General features: G+C 29.1%; 1 protein-coding gene across 1 annotated transcript in view; it reads right to left on the bottom strand.

Annotated features, from left to right (window-relative positions):
* LOC126750963 (all trans-polyprenyl-diphosphate synthase PDSS1) overlaps positions 1 to 22,174 on the bottom strand; it is an 85,670-nt gene that overhangs the window by 5,786 nt on the left and 57,710 nt on the right. The window contains exons 5-6 of the mRNA XM_050460832.1: positions 19,650 to 19,739; positions 387 to 518 (exon numbers count right to left, since the gene is read on the bottom strand). Coding sequence (XP_050316789.1) covers positions 387 to 518; positions 19,650 to 19,739 — 222 coding nt within the window. The remainder of the gene's footprint in view (positions 1 to 386; positions 519 to 19,649; positions 19,740 to 22,174) is intronic.

Below are 22,174 nucleotides of genomic sequence, written 5' to 3'. Positions count from 1 at the left end.
AGTTATTTAAATAAATAAAGAATTAATTAAATATTAAATAAATGAAACAAAAAAATGAAATGAAATAAAAAAATTCACCACAGCACAAAAAGCAAGTATAAACTGCAAATTCGGTTGTTTATTACAAAAAATTTTTTTTTTTTCAATGATGGCCTACGCTTGACTGCAACGTCGGTATTTTCGTTACTAGTTTCGCTACATTTCAAGTGCTTGTTCAAGCAACGATTTACCAAACTGCAGTGTAAATATGTGTACGGTATATACATATGTACATATATGTGTATGCAAGCACTTGTGATCACCGCTTTGTTGCCTTCTGCATGCAATTTTTTAGTGGCTATAGCGCCGAGTTTACCGCTTGCCCGCGACCCTTGCAATATACTTACCGCTTTCAGCGCGTTCGCTATGAGCGAGGCCGTCTTCCTGTATGTCTTCGTTAAATAGTGCGCGAATCGTTCATTTTCAGTTTCCTTTGAGCCAAGTTGCATGAATTCGCCTTGAACCAGATCGGTTAAAATCTACAGAAAGGTAACAAGGTGAATAAGTGAAAATGTGTGTAGCTTTTGATTGTACATATTTGCAAATTATGTACATTTTAAAATATATAAAAAAAGGATGGTGTGTTTGCAGTAATTATTAGTATGATAGTGAAATATAGTTATATTAGATATTGAAAAAAAATATTTACTAACTAAAAATAGTTAGTTATATTGGATATTGAAAAAAAATTATTATATTTAAATAATAATATTAATTTAATATTAATTAAAAAACAATAATAATAAATAAAACAAAATATTATTTTCTGTGATACTAAGTAAAATTAAAAAAAAAATAAACTATTTTTATTAAAAAAAAAATATTTCTTTAGTATTGTACTTTAAATATCCATAAACATATTTTTATTTTTATTTAAAGAATATAATAAATAAATATATAATATTAAAAACTTTATAATAAAAAATATTTCGTTTTTATTTAAAAAATATGGCTATTTCTTGGATATTTAAAATAAAATATTGAAAAAACTATTTTCTTGGTTAAATAAAAAATACATTTTTCTTAAATTTATAATTAAAATCTATCCTTTAAGTAAAAATATTTTGAAATTTGTTTAATTATATTTTTTTTTTAATTTTATAAATCTTTTAAAAAAATATGTAAATAATAATAAAAAAACTTTTGTCTGGGACATAAAAAAATATTAATATATATTTTCAAACATCTATTTTTATTTAAAGAAAAAAATTCTTTTTAATATTTTATTTTAAAAAAACAATTTTCTTATTTAATAAAATAATAAAAAATTATAATAAAACATATTTTTATTTTTACTTTTATTTTATTATTATTTATTATTTAAAACATATTGTTATTTCTTGGATATTATAAAATAATAATAAAACAAATTTACAAAAAAAAAAATTATTTAAAGAATAAATATTCTGTTTTAATAAACTTAAAATATTACAATTTAACATATTTTTATTTTTATTTAAAAAATATTGTTATTTCTTGGATATTTAAAATAAAATAATAAAATAAATTTACAAAAAAATATATATTTCAGTACTTCATTTTAAATAAAAAATATTTTTATTTTTATGTAAAAAATATAATAAAAATAATTTATAATAAAACATTTTTTTATTTTTATTTTGCTTTAAAAGATATTGTTATTTCTTGGATATTAAAATAAAATAGTAAAAAAATAATTCATGTTCAAATAGAATTTTTTTTAATTTTATAAATATAAAAAAATGTCAAAAAATAATATAATTTATAAAGGAATATTGCTTTCTTGGATATTAAAAAAATATTGTTGTTCTTATTTATACAAAAATATTTTTTAATATTGTATTTAAATAAAAAATATGTTTATTTTTATTTAAAAAATGCTTTTATTTCTTAAATACTGTAAAATACAATATAAAAAAATATAATTAATTTATACAAAAATAAAATTTTTTTAATTTTTTAAATAATTGTTTAAAAAGAATATAAAAATATAAAAAAAAAAAATTATTAAAAAAATATAATAAAGAAATGTATTATAACAAATTTTTTTAATTTGCAATAAAAAATAGTTTTATTTAAAAAAAATACTAATTTTCTTTGATATTTAAAATTAAATATTAAAAAAAAACTGTTTAAATAAAAATATTATTTTAATTTTTTGTTTGTAATTTTTTCTTTAATTTTCTTTAATTTTTTTAAATTTTTTTAAATTGTTTTAAGGTAATAAATATTAAAAAAAAAATAATTTTTCTTGGATATTTAAAATAAAATATTAAAAAAATTTAATTCCCAAAGTTCTACATGTTGAAAACAGTATGAACGTGTGGTCAACGTATTCAAATAAATGATAATTTTATTAACATACTAACAACATTAATGAAAGGAGTTCTCATTTATATTGCATTAACGACTGAAATAACCACAAAATTCAAAGGCATTATTAACAATTACATAAAAATCTACAACAGTTTCATTGCCACTGTAGTGCATACATACTTACAATTAATTCGAAGATTCAAAATTGCAATATACTCCACTCAACGAGTGGAAGTGGGTTAATGAGCACAAATTAACTGTTTATTAGCATATTTACAAGTACATAGAAATCCAATGAGTCACATTACAACAAATATTTGAATATTTGTGTAGCTGTGTGTGTAGAATTAAGCAATTAGCAGAGTAATTAAAACTATAACTTCATTATATGCGGTACAACAAAAGTGCACAACAACAACAATAACAAATTAACAAGCACAAACTCATTACAACGTGTCCGAATTCGCCAAGCCACACGCCAACTGAGCAAGGGCGTGGCGGCTACTACCCACTTGGAGGCGAGTGCGTAGAAACTTTAATGCCAAACCATCATAAATCTAAATTTGTAAATATATACTTACAAAAGTATTACAAGTGCATGTAAGCAAGATTATTTGCACATTACTACAGGCGTAAGTGTTGCATGCACACGCCAAAATGCAGCAAGAGCGCTTAGGCTGCAATCAATTTTTATTGTCTTCGCCTTGAAATAGAAAAAGTTCGAAGACAAAACGCAACGCACGCAAAAACACTTAAGTAGCTGGGTTCTCCTGCAATTGGTGGAAGAACAAGGTTCAACGGGGCATAAACTTGCACGCATGTACAGACATGGTCATTGCAATGGACACCACACAACTAGTAGGTGTAATTGACCGCTTCAAGTACACAACTAGTAGGTGTAATTGACCGCTTCAAGTTCATGTGGAATGAAAAGCAGCCTAAGCTTCGTCTGTTTGCTCAACGCAATAACTTTTTTGATTAATATTTGTTTAACAAATTTTGAATATCGTGGCATTGTGCCTACTTAAATGACTGTATGTGTATTCAAAGTTTTAATATGCTAAGTATTTTATTTGCCAGCAATGCATTTCAATGCTGTTTACAAACTTTTAGATGCCACTGTAAGTTTTAAATGCAAAAGTTCGCACCACTTCGCTGTAAGTTCTGACAAAAACATAGCTAGCTGTCACCCACGAGTGGAGAGAACACGTTAGGGAGCGTACAAGAATAAGTGGATCGATTTTTTTTTATTATTTTTAGGGGAGGTACTAACACTAAATTTGAGCGCAAAAAATAACGCTTAATGAAATTAAATTCTAGACAAAAAAAAAACGCATAACAGAGAAATGAAATTTAACGATTTTAAATGATAAGAGTTCAAATTCTCCAACGAAACATATTAATAAAGTCAACAAAATTTGTTTATTCATCCTTGTTTGTCTGTCTATTCTTCTCTGTCTGAAGTTTTTTCATGGAATAAATGCACAACTTTTAACACCAGGGTCTTCTCTGGGATGTGTGTATTATTTTCGTGTTGCCAGTATTAGACCATCAGTTGGTTTTTTCTGCCTACCAGGGATTTTCTCTACTATATAATGATTATTGTCATGTTTAGAAAGTTTTTTTTACACTAGATGAGGTACAAAATAAAACTACGGCGCCAAAATGTAGGCAACATATTGAACTCATGCCGAATAATTACATACATCAAGAGGTGTAGGCAATTGATAATATATTTTTTTTTGTATAATATGTGCTAAAAAATTAATTGTCATGTTGTAAAAGTCCGCTTAAAACAGGTGGCATATAAAATGAAAACTACGGCGCCAAAATGTAGGCAATGTTTTGAACTTAACCCGAATGCTTTGCACACATTAAGAGGTGTAGGTGTGTATTTCTAAGATATTTTTAGGTTCAAATAATTAGGAAAGCGGATGCTTAAAACTTCAAAGTTTTAGTATGCTAAATACTAAGCTTTTAAGGATTTATATGCAGTAGCGAGCCCGACAAACCACGTTTATTGCGAATTTTTATTTGTAGAGACATTTATTTAATAAGCCTATAAAAAAATATATATTTATGGTATATAAAATACGTTTTAAATTATTTTAAACCTGAATTGGTGATGTTGTCACTTAATTAAAAAAATATTAAAATAATTCCATTTCATAATTGATTGATAATTGGTATATAGGAGTTGAATAAATATCTTTATAAAAAATATCTTTATAATAAAAGTCTTGTGCGTTATTTTAAATATTAAAAAAGCGTCTAAACTTTTTAAAGTATTGATTACAATGAAATAACTGAAAAAATATGTATATATACCTATCAGTTTATTTTATGTGGATTTTTTTCCTTAATTCGATTTATTCATTAATAAACTGGCACAGCATTAAGAAAACAAATTAAAAGAAAATAAAAAAAAAGTAATGAATTATTTATTAAACACAACAACTGTCAATTAAATGTATTTTCCTACGTGTTTCTGTAGACTACTTTTTGCTCTTTTACAAAACGCTTCCTTTATAAATAAAGCGCTTATCTTAACATTTGCCGCACATGGAATTTATATCATAAACAAATCACAGGCAATTCACACAGCATTTTAATAGCTTGCAGCTTGTTTATAGCTGTGCAACTATTTGCAGATAAACATACATATGAACCTATTTAAATAATTTATATATATATGTATATATAATATATATTATATGATAGCACGGCTTCACAGAGCAAATACCCTTTAAATCACAGAAAGCGATCAAGCGTAAGTTAAACAGTAGCATTCTAAGCTTTACGTGAGCAGCATGAAATCAATCAAGCAAATATCTTTTGCTACTCTTTTGAGGAGGGTGAGCTGTTTTTATTAGATATATGCTGAAATATACACAAATAAATGTGTATATGAGCGCCGTTATACCATGAACAAATATAGCAATAGATGTATATTTCTTAAAAAACAAAAACGAAAACAACTGCGAAAAAAATGCGAAAACTAAACAGTTAAATAGCGAAAACTACAAATAAAATTAAAAATTGTAAACAAATAAGAAATCATAAGTTATTTAAGTGATTTTTTTGGAAAGTCCGTTTCTCAATTAACATGCCAACAATGTCGCTTTCCGTTGTCAATGCGAGCATAACCACGCCTTAGATGTCTGGCCATAATCTAAAGTAGCGAAGAAATTAGAAATTTATTTGTCAAAAAGCAAAAAGGTTTCTTACCTACAATATTCAAATTAAAAAAAAATAATAATGGGAAATAAAAATGTTATTAATCAAAATTATGAGAGCAGAAAGCATTTAGAAGAAATTTGAATTCCGTAAAAGTTGCAAGCAGAGAGCACCTTTTGTGAAAAATATTTTACGAGATATGAAAGCAAAAAATATACTGAAAAATATTTGTAAAATATTCACCAGCAGTTCCGGTTGCTGATATGATATGCAATAAATATTATTATAATAAAATGATTAATAAAGTGAAAATATTACTTGTAAATAAAAGCGAAAATGTTATTATCGGTATATGAATCGAAGTCAATGTACTTGAGCTGTAATTTTGAACATTATTGATTAGTTTTCTATTTGGCTATTCATTCAAAAATATAATTGTTATTAACACATGCACAGAAAAATATTATTTTTATTTATGAATTGTTTTGACTTTCAACATAAATATTGAGTTATAAACAAACCTATATTCTAAGTTGGATCAAACTGAACACAGTATGCTAATTTTGGTTACAATCAGTTTAGTAGTTTAGGAGTTTATCCCGGACAAAAGGTGGTACGTAATTCTTATACGTGCAAAACATATTTATTTCCACAAATTTGTATTGAGTTAAAAAAATGTTAGGATTTGCGTACCTAATAACAAAATTCCCGCGCTGCTTCTACGAATTTCCGTTTAGATATGAAATAAGAATGTTTATTTTTTGCGTGGACAATTTCTGGGATAGTTATGCAAATAAAATGAAGATTTAAATTACATTTAACACCTTTTAATAGTCAAATCATATATGTATGCATATACAAGCATACCCAAATATATAAGCGCAGACGCTCATATACTTGTTTGCAGAAGATATAAACAACTCTGGGTACTTTGGCTGGGGATTTACCAATTTAATTTATGCTGTTCTAGGTATGTACAAGCAAAGAAAAAATAAAAGCCTACACGCAGCTGTGTTGGAGACACATATCCATAATTTCTACGTAGACGGTTATATAAGAAGTAGAAAGATCACTTTGAGAGAATGAACTTTAAAGTCAAAAGGGTTGTCATATTTACTTAACTCGTCAGTTAACGAAGATTGAATTTAGTGCGTAAGCTTGCAAACTGGATACAAAAATAGCAAATGCTAATTTTTCCAAAATCGAAGACTGTTACTTGTCATATGACTGATTTAGAAGAAAAAACAAGAAATATGATTCGGAAATTAATTTAGAGACATCAGATTTCATTTAAGAGATGTTTCTTATGGATTCAGATCATTTTTTTCTTCTGTCTATCTTTTTTTTATATTTCACTATTATGATGACGAATAAATTTGTAAAGTTTGAGAACAAGACGTACAGAACTTTGGGATACTACTCGAATGCTGGAATAATGTCGAATAGGGCAACACTAATGAATATTCAAAAATCAAAATATTTTAGTTTAACTTAGTTTGGAAAGCCCAATAAAAAGCATCACCACTAGGAAAGGAACTATAACATACTAACCCCTTAAGTGCTCGAAATGATCCCTAAAATCATACAAATTATTGACGCTGAAAATCTTTCATGGTATAGTGCTTTAATGAGACCTATCAGAAAATAGCCCACAAATACTAAAATTTAAATATTTTTTTTAAATAATCAATTATTGTCAAAAATTTAATCGTAATACATCGTTTATGAACATAATTTAGGGTTTTATTTATGAATGAATTGTGATGTTTATCCAAACATGAACTTTGAACTCGACAGCATTCGACCAAGACTATCAAAAATTATTTATGCCACTACAAAAACAACAAGTATCACATTTTCAACATTTATGAGTCTATAATTAATTTCAGCGCACGTGTCTCACTCAATTTTTTCCGTAAATATTGAAAAATTAGCCTATAACCGATACTATTTGATAGACCAGGGCCAAGATAAAGTGGTCCTATTTTCTTGTAACATATCTATGTATTTGAAAAAACTTTGGGTTTAAATTTGTTTAAAGTATAAATAATTAAATAAAAATAAAATAAATAAATAATATAAATTTTTTCCGATATTTATCGATAATTTTATATATATCGATAACATCATATTTATCGCAAACTTTAGATTAACCGATAAATTTGTATTTGTCGATAACTTTAGATTAATCGATAAAATTATATTTATCGATAAATTTACAATTACCAATAATACATATATGTAACTATCGATAACAATGCGATTTTCGATAAAACTATATTGACCTAGCGCATTACATTTAACAATAATACAACGTTTGTCGGTAATATAACATTTAACCGATGTTTAATAGACCAGGGCTTGTGAAATAGTGGTCCGAATTTCTTGTTTTATAACACCGAGTATTTGGGCAAAACTTTGAGTTTAATTTTGTATAATGTCCGTGTATCGATATACCTATATTTTTCGATAATTTTATATTTATCGATAACACCATAGTTATCGATAACTTTTTTCATCGTAATTATCATTAATATTATATTTATCGATAACTTTATAATTACCAATAATATATTTATCAATAATATTATATCTATCGATACATAAAATCTAAAAATAAATGTAGTTTAATAACTAAAATTATTGAATATCCAATTCATATTTTATTTTAATAAAATTCGTAGTTTTTATACTTTTGACGAAATTTTTTCTACCCTTTTTTTACACTTTTGAGAGTTTTGTGAGCGGGTAGCTGAAAAATTTTATTAATAACTAGCAGCACCGCTCGCTTTGAACTGCAACCACAAACCATAAATTTCTTTTCAGTTATTACACGGTTACAAAAAACATATTTGTTGTAGCAGAGTGTCACCGCAGGGCAGCATTTAATATAATGAGCTTCAGTTTTAAATTTTTACTTAATATTTGCTTGTATGGTAGGTTCACATATGTACATATACATGTATATACATACATATATACAAGCCTAAGTTATACATTATTTATATTCGACACGTGTTATGCGAAAACCATAATTTTAGTGTTTTTTAAATCGCCCCAAACAAGAAAACAATTTATTTTATGCGATAATAATACCACTCGTAGGCATATGAAAATTTTCCAAACTAGAAACAAGTCAAATATTTCATTATGGCTGAATAAAATAGCTTTTACACACATTTCAAAAAAAAATTGCGAAAATTCGCAAAAGTTCGCACTCATTTGTGAAGATGCTAAGCGCTGCTCGCACACGCCCACAAACAATAAATATATGTATGTAAATACACGAACACTCAACGTAAATCATCAAGCCGGTATTACATAATGTTTGCATTTGAATCACGTTTATCGACTTCTAGAACACAATCATACAACCCACAGGCACAGCAAACACCACACTTATGTATGTTCTCGCGCCTTTCTCAGATAATTTTTTTTTTTAATAATGCTCCAAGCGACAGCGAGAAAAATCCCCGAAACCCACAATATGAATGCGCTAATTTGGGTTTTTCTTCACAACAAAGAATTCAAATTTGTTGTAATTTTGTAAAGGAATTATTTTTAGGCATTTTTTAACATAAAATCTTGTGGTTTGAGAACTTGTTGGTCAGAAGCCTTATTTGCATAAATTCTAATTTAAGGAAAATAACCGAAACGACTTTGACAATAACCTAAGCATGAATTTGATTATCGGGAATCAGCCGGAAATTCTAGTTAAACTCTTATACTCGAAATGGGAAAAATGGAATCATAAAAGAAAACCTGTTTCTGCGCTAAAGCATTCCAAAAGGTCATGTGATGTATACATAAGTGAAATGATGGTCAACGTACGCAGTGAACTAAGGAACCTGTTACTAGTACTTTTATACCTTTGGCGTTTTCAAATTCGCTTGAATGTATAATTTTACAAAAATAAAACAATGAATTTTAAGTAATTTATTTTAATTGCAAAACTTAATTATATTTACACAATAAATTTGGCGATTCTTATTTTGAATAAATTTTGTAAACCTAAGTTATTTAAGCTTACGAAATAAATAAAACGTTTGATTGCTAGTGCGAGTAAGAATAATAACAAGTAACAAGCTCTAAAATTCAAATATTTGATCATTAGTATTTTTATTTTATTTTTAAAAACTTTTATTTACTCTATTCATCAATTCGCTGTTGTGTATATTTAACGCTTAACTACTTCACTAAATCGAAGTATTTCGAACTTAAGGTGTTAATTAGTTAAAATTTCCGAATTCTAGTGATGCCTAAGTTTTTGGAACAAATCAATTCATTCATAACAAAATTTTGTTTTCCGCTTGGTGATTGAAAGCATAGCTTAGTCAGCAACAGATGTATGGTGACCTTTGGATTTGCCTAATTTTTAGTGACAACTTAACCAATGTATTAATGAACATCTTTGCAGACTATGTTCTATATAAAGTTAGGTTCCAATCAGCAGCTATGAAACAGAAACAATAAAGTATGAAAGCAATATTTTGTTATCGATATAAAAATATTGATTACCGAATTATCGATAACACTTTGTGATTTTTTCAAGAAATTTATTTTAATTCCTTAAGGTCATGCTTAGAAAAACGTATACACATACATATATAAATTTCGTCCGATATTTATCGATAATTTTATATATATCGATAACAGCATATTTAAGTAAATCTTTAGATTAATCGATAAATTTATGTTTATCAATGGCATTATATTTATCGATAGTTTTTAAATTACTAATAATACGACTATCGATAAAATTGCGATTTTCGAGAAAAGTATATTTGAAGTGTGATTTCTCCTGGCGTATTGCTCGTATTGTTTTCGTTAAGGAAAGGAATAAGTACACGTAGCATTATTCATTAATGGGAGTGAAATGATATGATCAGTTCCAGATATAAATTTTATTTTTAAATACTTATTTGAAAAATAATTTGTAAACGTATCCATAAATTGATATTTTTCGATAACATCGATAAACATGTCGATATATTTCGATCTTAATTTTTCGCTTTAAGTGAGTCGATCGATAACTGCTAGCTGTAACAAAATCAACAAAGTCAAAAGCATTGAAGCCTAATTTTAATATTCTGTATATTTCAATGTTTCTTTCAATTAGTATTCTTTTGTTTTTACCAATACGAATAGTACCGCGATAATCATGCGTATATTGGATTAATCTTGACATCGCTAACTCAGCCTTATTTTATATAGTAGATTTCTTGAGAACAATTACCTTAAACAATTTAGTTCAAAGAAAACTATTGTTTAGGAATTTGGCATTTTTTGTGTTAGTAAATAAAGCCAGCTATTGTTAGTACAGAACTTATTTATTATTTTTCTTTGTGTTATACATATGTACTATATACTATGTATGTACATATATATGTGTAACTCTATACAATGCGAATATTGTTTATTATTATAATTTTAACAGATGGCTGCATGAGAACATTTGGAGCTAAACAGTAATTCTGTTGAAATTAATCGGTTATCGATTTTATAAATTATCGATAATTCGATAATTTTATTTTTCCCATAATTAAAATAATTCGATATTTTTGCTTTTACCATTATGTTTTTGTTCTTGTGTCGGTTTTAAAATTTACCGAATAATATATCGATAATTCGATATTTTTACTTGAACCACAATGTAGTAGATAAAACGAAAACGAGCTACAATTTATCAAATATCGATTTTAAAATTTATCGAATGATATATCGATATTTATCTTACTTTATAACTATTATTTATATTTTTTTTTTACAACAGCTTATTGATGCATTTTTAAATTCTGAAAAACAAAACAAATCAAAGAAGAACAGAGCTATAATTCATCAATTAACGATTTTACAATTCATCAACTAAAATATCGATAAAATACGATTTTTTTTAAATCAATTACAAAAATTCAATTATTTTGACGACAGTTTATTGCAAACATTTTAACAGTTCATTGATCGATTTTTTCGATTATAAAATTTATCGAATAATATATCGAAAATTCGTCTTTTTTATTTTAACCCCAGTGTAAACCAATGACAAATATTCAGTTATCTATTATCTTTACAACAGTGTAAAAATTTAAATTTGTAAAAAAATTTTAATTAAGCCCCACCCTCACTCTCAAAACATGAAAGAAAACGAAAAGTACTATTTAACAATTCCCGATTTTATAATTTTTCATAATAAAAGATCGATAAAGTACGATTTTTTTAGTTTAACCACAATGTAAATATTAAAAAAAAAACTTTATTAAAAATTTTGATTTTCCAAAAAAAAGTTAATCAAAAAAGAAACGAGCTACTAATTACCGATTCTCGATTTTATAATTTATCGAAAAAAAATTGGTAAAATACGCTTTTTTTTCTTTAACCACAATATAAGCAACTATTTTTAGAACAGTTTGTGAAAAATTAAAAAAAAAAAATTAACAAAGATCATTTGAGAATAATAATAATTTTTTTTTATTTAATTATAAATTAAAAATATTTCTGTTTCATTTATAACGCAATTTTGAAGATTCTATGAAGGCCGATGCTTACTAATCTGCTTCTAATCTTACTAATTACTACAATCAATTACCTGCAATGAATGCGCAATGCCGAATGTTACGTATACGCAATGACGCATTCCTAACAAACAGCTATCAGAAAATTCGTATTGATACACCACTTTACTTATTTGTAGTTTAAATTTAATAACGCTTACGCATATAAACTTTTTTCCGCCATAATATTCCAAAAAGAAAAGTCTGTCTACCCAACCCTTACAAAAACAACAATGTTGACACCCTTCCAACGCAACTTTTACCGAACACAAAAAGTGTTTTGGCCAAAAACTTGATTAAGAAACCAAATTTGTTATGACCAACCAAGCAAATCGCATTTGTGATGCCAAAATCTTTATGTAAATATGCGGAAACAAATGACGAGACAACGAAACTGCGTAAGAAATGCGATGAAGAAACCAATACACAAACACACGTGGGCAATAACTGAGCAAAGCTTAATGAATATTTGGAAAATTTTGCAATAATTTAGTGAGCAATGCTTCTGAGGCGCTGCTAAGCGGTGTTAGCGCGTGGTTAATAGCTTAAAACTGTGAAAAAACCAATAGACAGCGCTACTAAGTTCACAAGAGTTTGTGTATGTGTATGTCTGTGTTTGTGCGCCGAAGATGAGTGGTTTTAACGGTGTTGTCGGTAATTTGTGCATGCAAATGAATGTATGGGGACAAGCAAGCGCCGATTTGTAAGACGTAAAATATGTAAACTTAATTTTGGCACACCCTTTGCACTAAACGCGCATGGCATTCCAACAACAACGCCAACAGGGATTATGTTGTAGACAAATATGCGTACACATATGTACATATGTATATGGATATGAGGCTAAAGCTCAAACTGTCAGCTAGCAGGGAATGAATAACTGCACCTACAACAACAACGACTACTACTGCACTAAAAACAACAACTACAGGCCCAACAACTGTATTAACGCGCCGCTTGCAAGGTAAATAAATACAAATAAATACGACAAATCATAGGAGCAGCAGCGCGCCATCGGTATTTGTGGTCAACAACTGGCAGAAAACTGTAAAATCGACAATTTTAATGGGATTTACAAAACGCGGCGACAGCCAGAGTCACTTAAACACATGACACTACACATGTTCGCAGCGATGAGTGTGCGCCGCGATATTTACATATGATGTACTATATATATATATGTGTGTGCTTACAAACAGTAATAACAAATTGGGTGAGTAGGGCAGACATCAAACGGTGTAACCAGCATGGCCCCAAAAACCTCAAACGCACACACACATACGGGCACACATGCATGTATTCGTGTGTTGTTTTGCGAAGCGCTTGGCTGCGCTTTAAACATTGACCAAGTCGCCAGCGCCGCCGCAGCCACCGCCGCCACCAATTTACAGCTGCAGCCACAAGCCATTTCATTACATTTTATTTCATTTAATTTCATTTCGTTGCGTTGCGCTTTGTTTGTTTACATTCGTAAATTGTCTACACATGCAAAATTTCATAGCGGCCGAGTGTCATTCAAATTTGATGGGATTTTCGATGTTTTAAGCAAACAATAGAAACACACGCACACGCGCACGCACATAGATAAACATACATACAAATGTATATGCATTCAGTATATATGTATGTATGTATGTAAGGCATTTTGAACGATTTCAAACGCACGGAAGCGATTTTCGGCACTAAAATAATTTCATTTTCATTTTTATATTTGGATTTTATTAAATTTGAAAATTTACTGCTATGCTACTTAACAACAAAACTGCATGCATATCACACACACACACACACACGCAAGCATATTTGTACTAATTTCTAATATTGACACGCTGCTGATAACAATTACTATTATTTGCATTCGATTTTATTTGTGAGTGGAATATTTTTTTTTTTGTAATTCATTGCCGCGGTGCTTATGTAATTTGACGCTGTTACGTGCTTGACAAATTAAGAGCAAATTTATTAGAAATATATTATTCGCGCTCATTAATAGGCATGTGCGAGTGCTGATTGCGCTGATAGTTATTTGCTTGCATTTATTTACAAATATGCATAAGCCACTCATACTACCAATAATTATACATACATACATTCAATATTTACATATGTATATTACGCTTTGACTAAAGGAAAAATGTGAAGGTGCAAAAACAAAATGCAAGAGTAAATATTATACTACATTGCAATGAGAGACAAGTGTTTCTTAAAATCAATATGAATTTTATTATTTGAATAAAAAAAGAATTAATTATTAGGCAGATCTGAACAAAATATACTTAAATTCAAAAAAACGTTTAAAATATATCGAAAAAAATTAATCTGTATTAAAATTATATTATTTTTATCAATAAAAAATTGTCAAGACTAACGATAACTTATACAAAATATGCTCACATTCAAAAAATGTTCAAAATGTATCGATAAAAATTAATCGATATTAAAATTATATTATTTTTATCGATAAATAAATTGTTAAAAGTATCGATAACTTCATACAAAACATATCTAAATTCAAAAAACGTTACAAATATATCGATACAAAAGAATCAATATTAATAATATTAATTATTTTTATCGATAAAAAATATTGTTAAAAGTATCGTTAGCTTCATAAAAATATACTTGCATTCAAAACACGATAAAAATATATATATCAATAAAAATTAATCGATATAAAAATTATATTATTTTTATCGATAAAAAAATGGTTAAAAATATCGATAACTTCATACAAAACATACTTAAATACAAAAACGTTACAATTATATCGATACAAAAGAATCAATATTAATAATATTATATTATTTTTATCGATAAAAAATATTGCTAAAAGTGTCGTTAGCTTCATAAAAAATATACTTACATTAAAAACATGATAAAAATATATATATCAATAAAAATTAATCGATATAAAAATTATATTATTTTTATCGATAAAGAATATTGCTAAAAGTGTTGTTAGCTTGATAAAAAATATACTTACATTCAAAAAACGATAAAATATATATATATATATATATATATATCAATAAAAATTAATCGATATAAAAATTATATTATTTTTATCGATAAAAAATTGGTAAAAAGTATCGATAATTTCTTACAAAATGTGCTTGAATTCAAAAACCGTTCAAAATACATCGATAAAAATTAATAGCTGTTCAAAAATCGATACTTTTTAAATAGATAGAGAAATAGTGGAAGCTACTTATTATCAATTTGTTTCATTTTATGAGTTAGAATAACATAATACACCACCGTTTCTAATTAAAACGAAATTGACCATATATGACACGAAAATTTGGAATTATTATTAACTTATTTATCGATAAATTTACTTATCGAAACGTATCGACAACTTTTTAGCGCACAAATACCCTTTTATAGAAATTTTTCTAATTTTTTTTTTTTGGAAAATTCTAGCTTTAAACAATTATTGATAAATTTACTTATCGAAACTTATCAAAAAAATTTTAGCTAAAAAATAAATGTATATATAAAATGTCTTAAATTTTTGTTTTTTAGAAAATTCTAGCTTTAAACAATTATTTTCAATACGAAGAAGAAGGATCCAAATGACCAACTCAGTTGAGAAAACAAGAGTTAATGTGCTACAAGAAATATGCATTACTACATATGTTCTTCTGAATTCATTTGTAGTAATATATTTGATATTCAACTTTTCGCAATCGCAATAAAACATGCATTACACAAACACTTCAGGTAAAATCAGGCAAAACGCACAAATGACATCGAGTAGTCGTAAGATTAATGAATCGAGACAACAGCAGTAAACGAGAACATATAACGTATAAGTAGAAACTGATCGGCAAAATGTCTTTTATCGTTCGAACACACAAATTGTAAATCAAGAGATGATTTAATTATATATGCATAAAGTTTTTGTATTTTATTGCACTCCGACTGCAGCTTGACTGAGGAACGCATTCATAAGGTGCGCCAACAAAACGAAAATAATAGCAAACAAAATGCTGTGAGAACACCGAGGAATAAAAAATAAAGGATCACAGGCACAAATAATGCCAAAGGAATACTTTAAAGAAAACACAATGACGAGCAGTCGAATAGTTGTCAATCAGGTAACCCACCCATGAATGGCCTCCAAAAAGTTCAATAACAATGAACTCGTAACCCTTTAAGATATTTTTAAGGCATGTCCGGCAACAATGTGTCTTTTTTTTACAAAAAAAAAAATAAATAAAAAATATATACATATATTATTGAAGGAATAATTCTAAAGTCTATGTTTACTCATGTGTCTACGCTTGCAAGGTGCAGTTGATAAAGCAATATTGAAGGCTGAGAGGACAACTGCATTTTCGGGTTTACACAGGACAGAATCACTGAAGTGTGAGCGAAGAAAAAGACGTAGAATTCAACACTGCGGAAGTAATGCAGCAAGCAGGCGGCATTTCAGGTTTTTAGATCGCAATCGTCGAGACAGATAAATGGCGCGTAATGCACTTGATGCTATTGTCTTACAGAAAACAAGCATAAAGTATCATTTTAATAGTGAAGAAATAAAAAATATATATTTATAGTACAAAGGGAATCACAAGCAAAAAGGAATCACAGATAGCCTTTCTGCAAGATGTTTAATTCGCAGAAAATTTATCGGCGATCTTGTGAGGCAGGAGCATATGTAATGATTATAATCTTACACATACAAGTATAAATACAAAGGTGTATTTAATTTCATAAAATATGATGAAATGTAGAAGTGCTGGCAACGTAGTTAATTGCAAAGTATTTTTGTATTATCGTTTAGTAAAGATAATATAATTTTTATACATAAAAAGATGAAGAAAAAATTATGAATAATCGAAAATTAGTAAAGACAAAGAAATCAATATACTTTTAACGAACTGCTGAGCCAAAAACAAGACTGACGGAGAACATTTTTTTTAATGCTTTGCAATAAAAACAACAGCAAATAGTAAAAAAAATTGATATTTTGTAATCGAAAAAAATTTAAGTTTATTTTCGATAGATTAATAATAGAAAATTAATCAAATATAAATAAAGAATACAAAATTTGCGTGAAGAAAAAGTAGACAAAAGAGACTTTTTAAGTTTATGCGATAAAAGATCATCGAAGTATAGAAAATATCAATACTTTTTAAACGAAATTTAAAGAATAAAATTATTGCGTAAAGAAAATAAATAAAAAACCATCGAAATATAGTGAAAGAATATCGAAGTATTGTAAAAAAAATTCAATAATTTTTAACTTATGCGATGAAAAATCATCGAAATATAGAAAAAATAGATAATTTTTAAGCGAAAATCAGGAAAATAAATCGATATAATTTTGAAGCAGAAAATTATTGCGTCGAGAAAAGAGAATGATAAAATATTTTTAAGCTTTTGCGATAAGAAATAATCGAAAAAAAATTAAAAAACGATATTTTTCACCGAAAATTAGTAAAATAATTTGACTTACTTTTACGGTTAGGTTAAGCAAATAAAAACAACTAACGAAACTTAAAAATTTATCGAAATATAGTACAAAAAATCGATAAATTGATAATTTTTTATCGAAAAACATATTTTTTTGTCACAAAAAAAAGATATACATAAGTAAAAAATTGTATGCGGTGAAAATAATCGAAAATACTAAAAGTTCGATATCTTTATATCGAAAAAAATAATGTTGTCAAGAAAAAAATGTTATGAGTTTTATAATAAAATCCGCTTAAAAAGCAAAAAACCTACAATAAATTTTTGTTTTTCATACTACAGTCATAAGTCATTTTTCATACATACAGTCTGGTTCACTTGATTAGAGGCAACAATTTTTGTGAAAGAAAATGTTGACTAAAGTTTCTATATTTGATCTTTCATCAAATAGTTTTCTGCTAACTCAAGCTAAGACTGTACTGGTTTGAAAATACAAACACATCGAAATATTATTTCAGCTAACGGTATTTCGTAGCGGTAAAAGTTCGGCAGCTGCAATTCTCTGCTTGATTTATTGGTTCACTTGAATAGAGGCACTTAGTTTGCTTACATCATTTGCGCAATAAAGGTGTGAAGCTAAATATTTTTTTAAGCATTTATTGTGTTAAGTCGTAAACTTGTAAATTCGAATAAAATGGGAAAGCGGAAAAGTTTATCAGAGCGAGAAAAAGGACAAATTGATATATTGACCTCTGAAGGACTTTCGAATCGCCAAATTGCCAAAAAGATTGGTCGAAGTCCAAATGTTGTTGATCATTATGTGAAAAAGAGTGCCTCCTACGGTAAGAACTACAAAGGTAGGACTGCGATGGCTTTAACACCAAAGGAAACCCGGAAAGTCCTTAGGATTGCATCCAATTCCGCACTTTCAACATCAAAAATTATAAAATTAGCTGATGTTGCAGCTAGCAAATCCACAGTTAGAAGGGCTATTCTGAAAGCACCACATCTGAAATATAAAAAATTACAAAAAAAACCGCCTTTGAATAAACTTCGCAAGCAAGGTCGCCTCGATTTTGCAAGAGACCACATGGCTTAGAATTCTGTCACAAATAACGACCCTGGTGAATGGAAAAAAGTTGTATTTAATGACGAAAAGAAATTTAATCTGGATGGGCCGGATGGATACAATTACTATTTCCATGATTTAAGAAAGGAGAAGAAGTACTTGAGTCGCCATCACAGCCGTAAAGATGGAGTTATGGTATGGGGAGCAATATCGTACTATAGCGCGTTCGAGCTGAGAATTGTAGACTCCAGAATTACGGAAAACAGCTATAAAACGATATTGGAATCATCTTTTCCAGAGATTCGGGAAACATTTGGACCAATTCCATGGATCTTTCAACAAGATAATGCTCCTGTTCACACTGCAAGATTGGTCAAAGCTTGGATGGCGTCCCAAAACATTGAAACCTTAGCATGGCCCCCGTATTCCCCAGATCTCAACATTATAGAAAATGTATGGGGATGGCTAACTCGTAAGGTTTATGAGAACGGACAACAATTTGAATACAAAAATGGTTTAATTCGAAGCATTAAAGCGGCCTGGTCTGAAATTTCGGTAGTCTATCTCGAGAGTTTGTTCAAATCCATTCCCCAACGTGTTTATGAAGTAATTTACAAACAAGGTGGCAGCACAAAATATTAATATTTAAAAAATAATGGTTAAAAAACTTTGTTCTTGTATCTTTTAATAAATTTTTTTAAATTTGTAAGTGCCTCTATTCAAGTGAACCAATAAATCAAGCAGAATATTGCAGCTGCCGAACTTTTACCGCTACGAAATACCGTTAGCTGAAATAATATTTCGATGTGTTTGTATTTTTAAACCAGTACAGTCTTAGCTTGAGTTAGCAGAAAACTATTTGTTGAAAGATCAAATATAGAAACTTTAATCAACATTTTCTTTCACAAAAATTGTTGCCTCTAATCAAGTGAACCAGACTGTAACATCTGTATCCACTTTATTGGTTTAGAACTCTTCAATCGAATTAAATGACTGGAAACAAATATTTGTTAAGCAAATTACTGCAGGAAACACACACTCCCTTCAATGACGACATTATCGCTATTTTTCTTTACTCATTGTTATTTTTTGCTCACCTGACTTAGAATAATTGTCACATCATCGCTCTTGAGACGAGCAATCATAATCGAAGCTATGGAAAGTACATAATCACCAGCCATTGTAACCTGTAATGAATAATAGTAAATGAATTAGTAAAAAACAATAACAAAAAGAAAAAATATGATAGAATGCATTTCCACTGTCATGTCGGTAAAATAATCAATCATTTTGGCAATCAGAATAAGTTTAAATTTACGAAGTTAGTTGACGGGTTTCATGAAATAATATCCTGTATACCAATATCCAATGTCAGAGACCAAAATGGCTGAAGTTTAACATATGCAACCGTGCAATAGATCATAGAACATATATCATATCATATACTATATATCTACTACGTTATTTTTCAAAGAACAAAATTGTGAGGTTAGATGAGAATAGATAGAATAGGTTAGGTTTTTTTTTATAACGGGTTTATCAATAAGAGCGCTACTAAATAAAACAAAAACAGTTTGGGATATCACTGAAATTCTTTATTCCTGTGAAAGTACTTTCGATGCCATTATGCATGGAAATCGATTTCTTTTGCATGACCACCACGAGCACGCTTACAGAAGTCCAGATGCTGAACGAAATTTTAGATGGTTTTCAAGCATAAATTGGCCGATACTGCGGCAATTTCACTTTCGATATTCGTACGAAGTTCATCAATCGTCGCTGGCTTGTTGGTCTAAACCATAGACTTGACGTAGCTCCACAGGAAATAGTCTAACGGCGTCAAATCGCACGACCGGGGCGGCTAATTGACTGGGTCATTTCGTAGGATAGCACGTTCGCCAAACTTGGTTTTCAATAAATCGATTGTGACATTCGCTGTGTGACTTGTGGCGTCATCCTGTTGGAACCACTCATTGTCCAAGTTCATATCATCTAATTCAGGCCAAAAATATTCAGTTATCATTGAGTGGAAGCGATTTCCATTCACAGTAACATGCTGGTCTTGATCATCATGGAAGAAGTACGGCCCAATGACGTCGCCGGCCTATAAACCGTAATTTTTTCAGGATGCAATAGTGACTCATGGAGTACGTGTGGATTGCCGCCTGACCAATAACGCATATTTTGCTAATTGACAAAGCCATTCAGCCAGAAATGAGCATCATCTCTGAATATGATTTTTCGGGAAAAATCCGGATCTTTTTCAAGTTGTTGCTCAGGCCAAGATCTTTTCGCAAAATTCGCCACGACGAGATGATGTTAGGAACGACGTGTGAGAGACTGATTTGGGTCTTCCGCAATCGATGCGCCAGCGGCAGCAAAATTCTCGACACTACGGGCACTTCTTTGTCCAAATTGGACGTAGCGCTCTTAAAGTTGAGGCCACTGACTCCGAATTTCGGTAGCAAATTTTAATAATTTCAACTCGTTGTTGGATCTTAATCTGAAAGATTGTATAAGCCTTAGAGTTGGGTATAAAACACACTATGACTTGATGATGAGTTTCCGGACAATGCCACAGGGAAATCAACCAGCAAGAATTGGTATGCTAAGTTTAGACGTGGTGAAAGGAGTATCGAAGACGGTGAACGCAATGGACGTATCACTCTTGAAGGGAGCTACGTTGATTAAAACCAAAACGAATTTTGCCAAAAATATGCGTTTGATTACCGTAGGCCGGAAGTCTTCAATTGGCTTATTATGTATTTATGTCAAAAAGGTTTCTATCAAATTATCGACGAAAAAGTTGCATACATTTCGGCGCCATGAACATAACTTATGATAATAGAGGATTTATTTATAAAAAGGAAATAAGCAATGACAAGTATGCAAGTGTGAAATTCATTATAATGTTTTCAACGCTTTACTAGCTTATTTTATTTATTTTTTTCTCTTATTGTAAATACCAAAAATTTCGAGCTAACTAAGCCGTCATAAGACACGCCAGCTTTTAAGCGCCTAAACACATAAATTTGTCAGTATTCACGTAATGCTAAACGTAATCATGCTGAACGAATGCTGCTGTTGGTCACTGTCTGCCGCCTGCTGTCTGCTGGTTGTCAGGCCGTCAGCTACCGCTATTCCGCCCTGTGCGCTCGCCGCTAATTCGATTTTGGTATGGATAACGCTGGCTGTGTTGTTTACACGCATTGCGTAATTTGCGATTTTGCTATGCAAAGTGCAAACTCAACGTGTTTTTTCTTTATCTTCTTTTTCTTCTCGATTTATCTTTGCGCGGTGTTAGGCCATTTTCGTTAAATATTTTGCACATAATTGATATCTGTCTATTTTTTACTGTGTCTTCGACTATTTGAGGTTAAGCTATATCGGATTTAAGTTCAACACTCATTTAAAGTGTTAAGCAAGTTGAACATAAATTGAAAATTGCGGAAAAATATTTGGTTTTCATGTCAAGTGTTCGACGGCTTTATCGGTTTTGGTGAAAAAAATTTAACAGTAAACCAATGGTTTTGTAAACATTATGTACTACAGTTATACGAGGTGTGGCTTGTAGGTAATGCGGTTGCAGCCCAGATTTCAGAATGTGGCAATACGCAGCCCT

Source organism: Bactrocera neohumeralis, chromosome 2 (genome assembly GCF_024586455.1).
Source record: "Bactrocera neohumeralis isolate Rockhampton chromosome 2, APGP_CSIRO_Bneo_wtdbg2-racon-allhic-juicebox.fasta_v2, whole genome shotgun sequence".
Classification (NCBI taxonomy): Eukaryota; Metazoa; Arthropoda; class Insecta; order Diptera; family Tephritidae; genus Bactrocera; species Bactrocera neohumeralis.
Note: the sequence above shows the minus strand (reverse complement) of the source record. Positions and strands in the feature narration are given on the sequence as shown.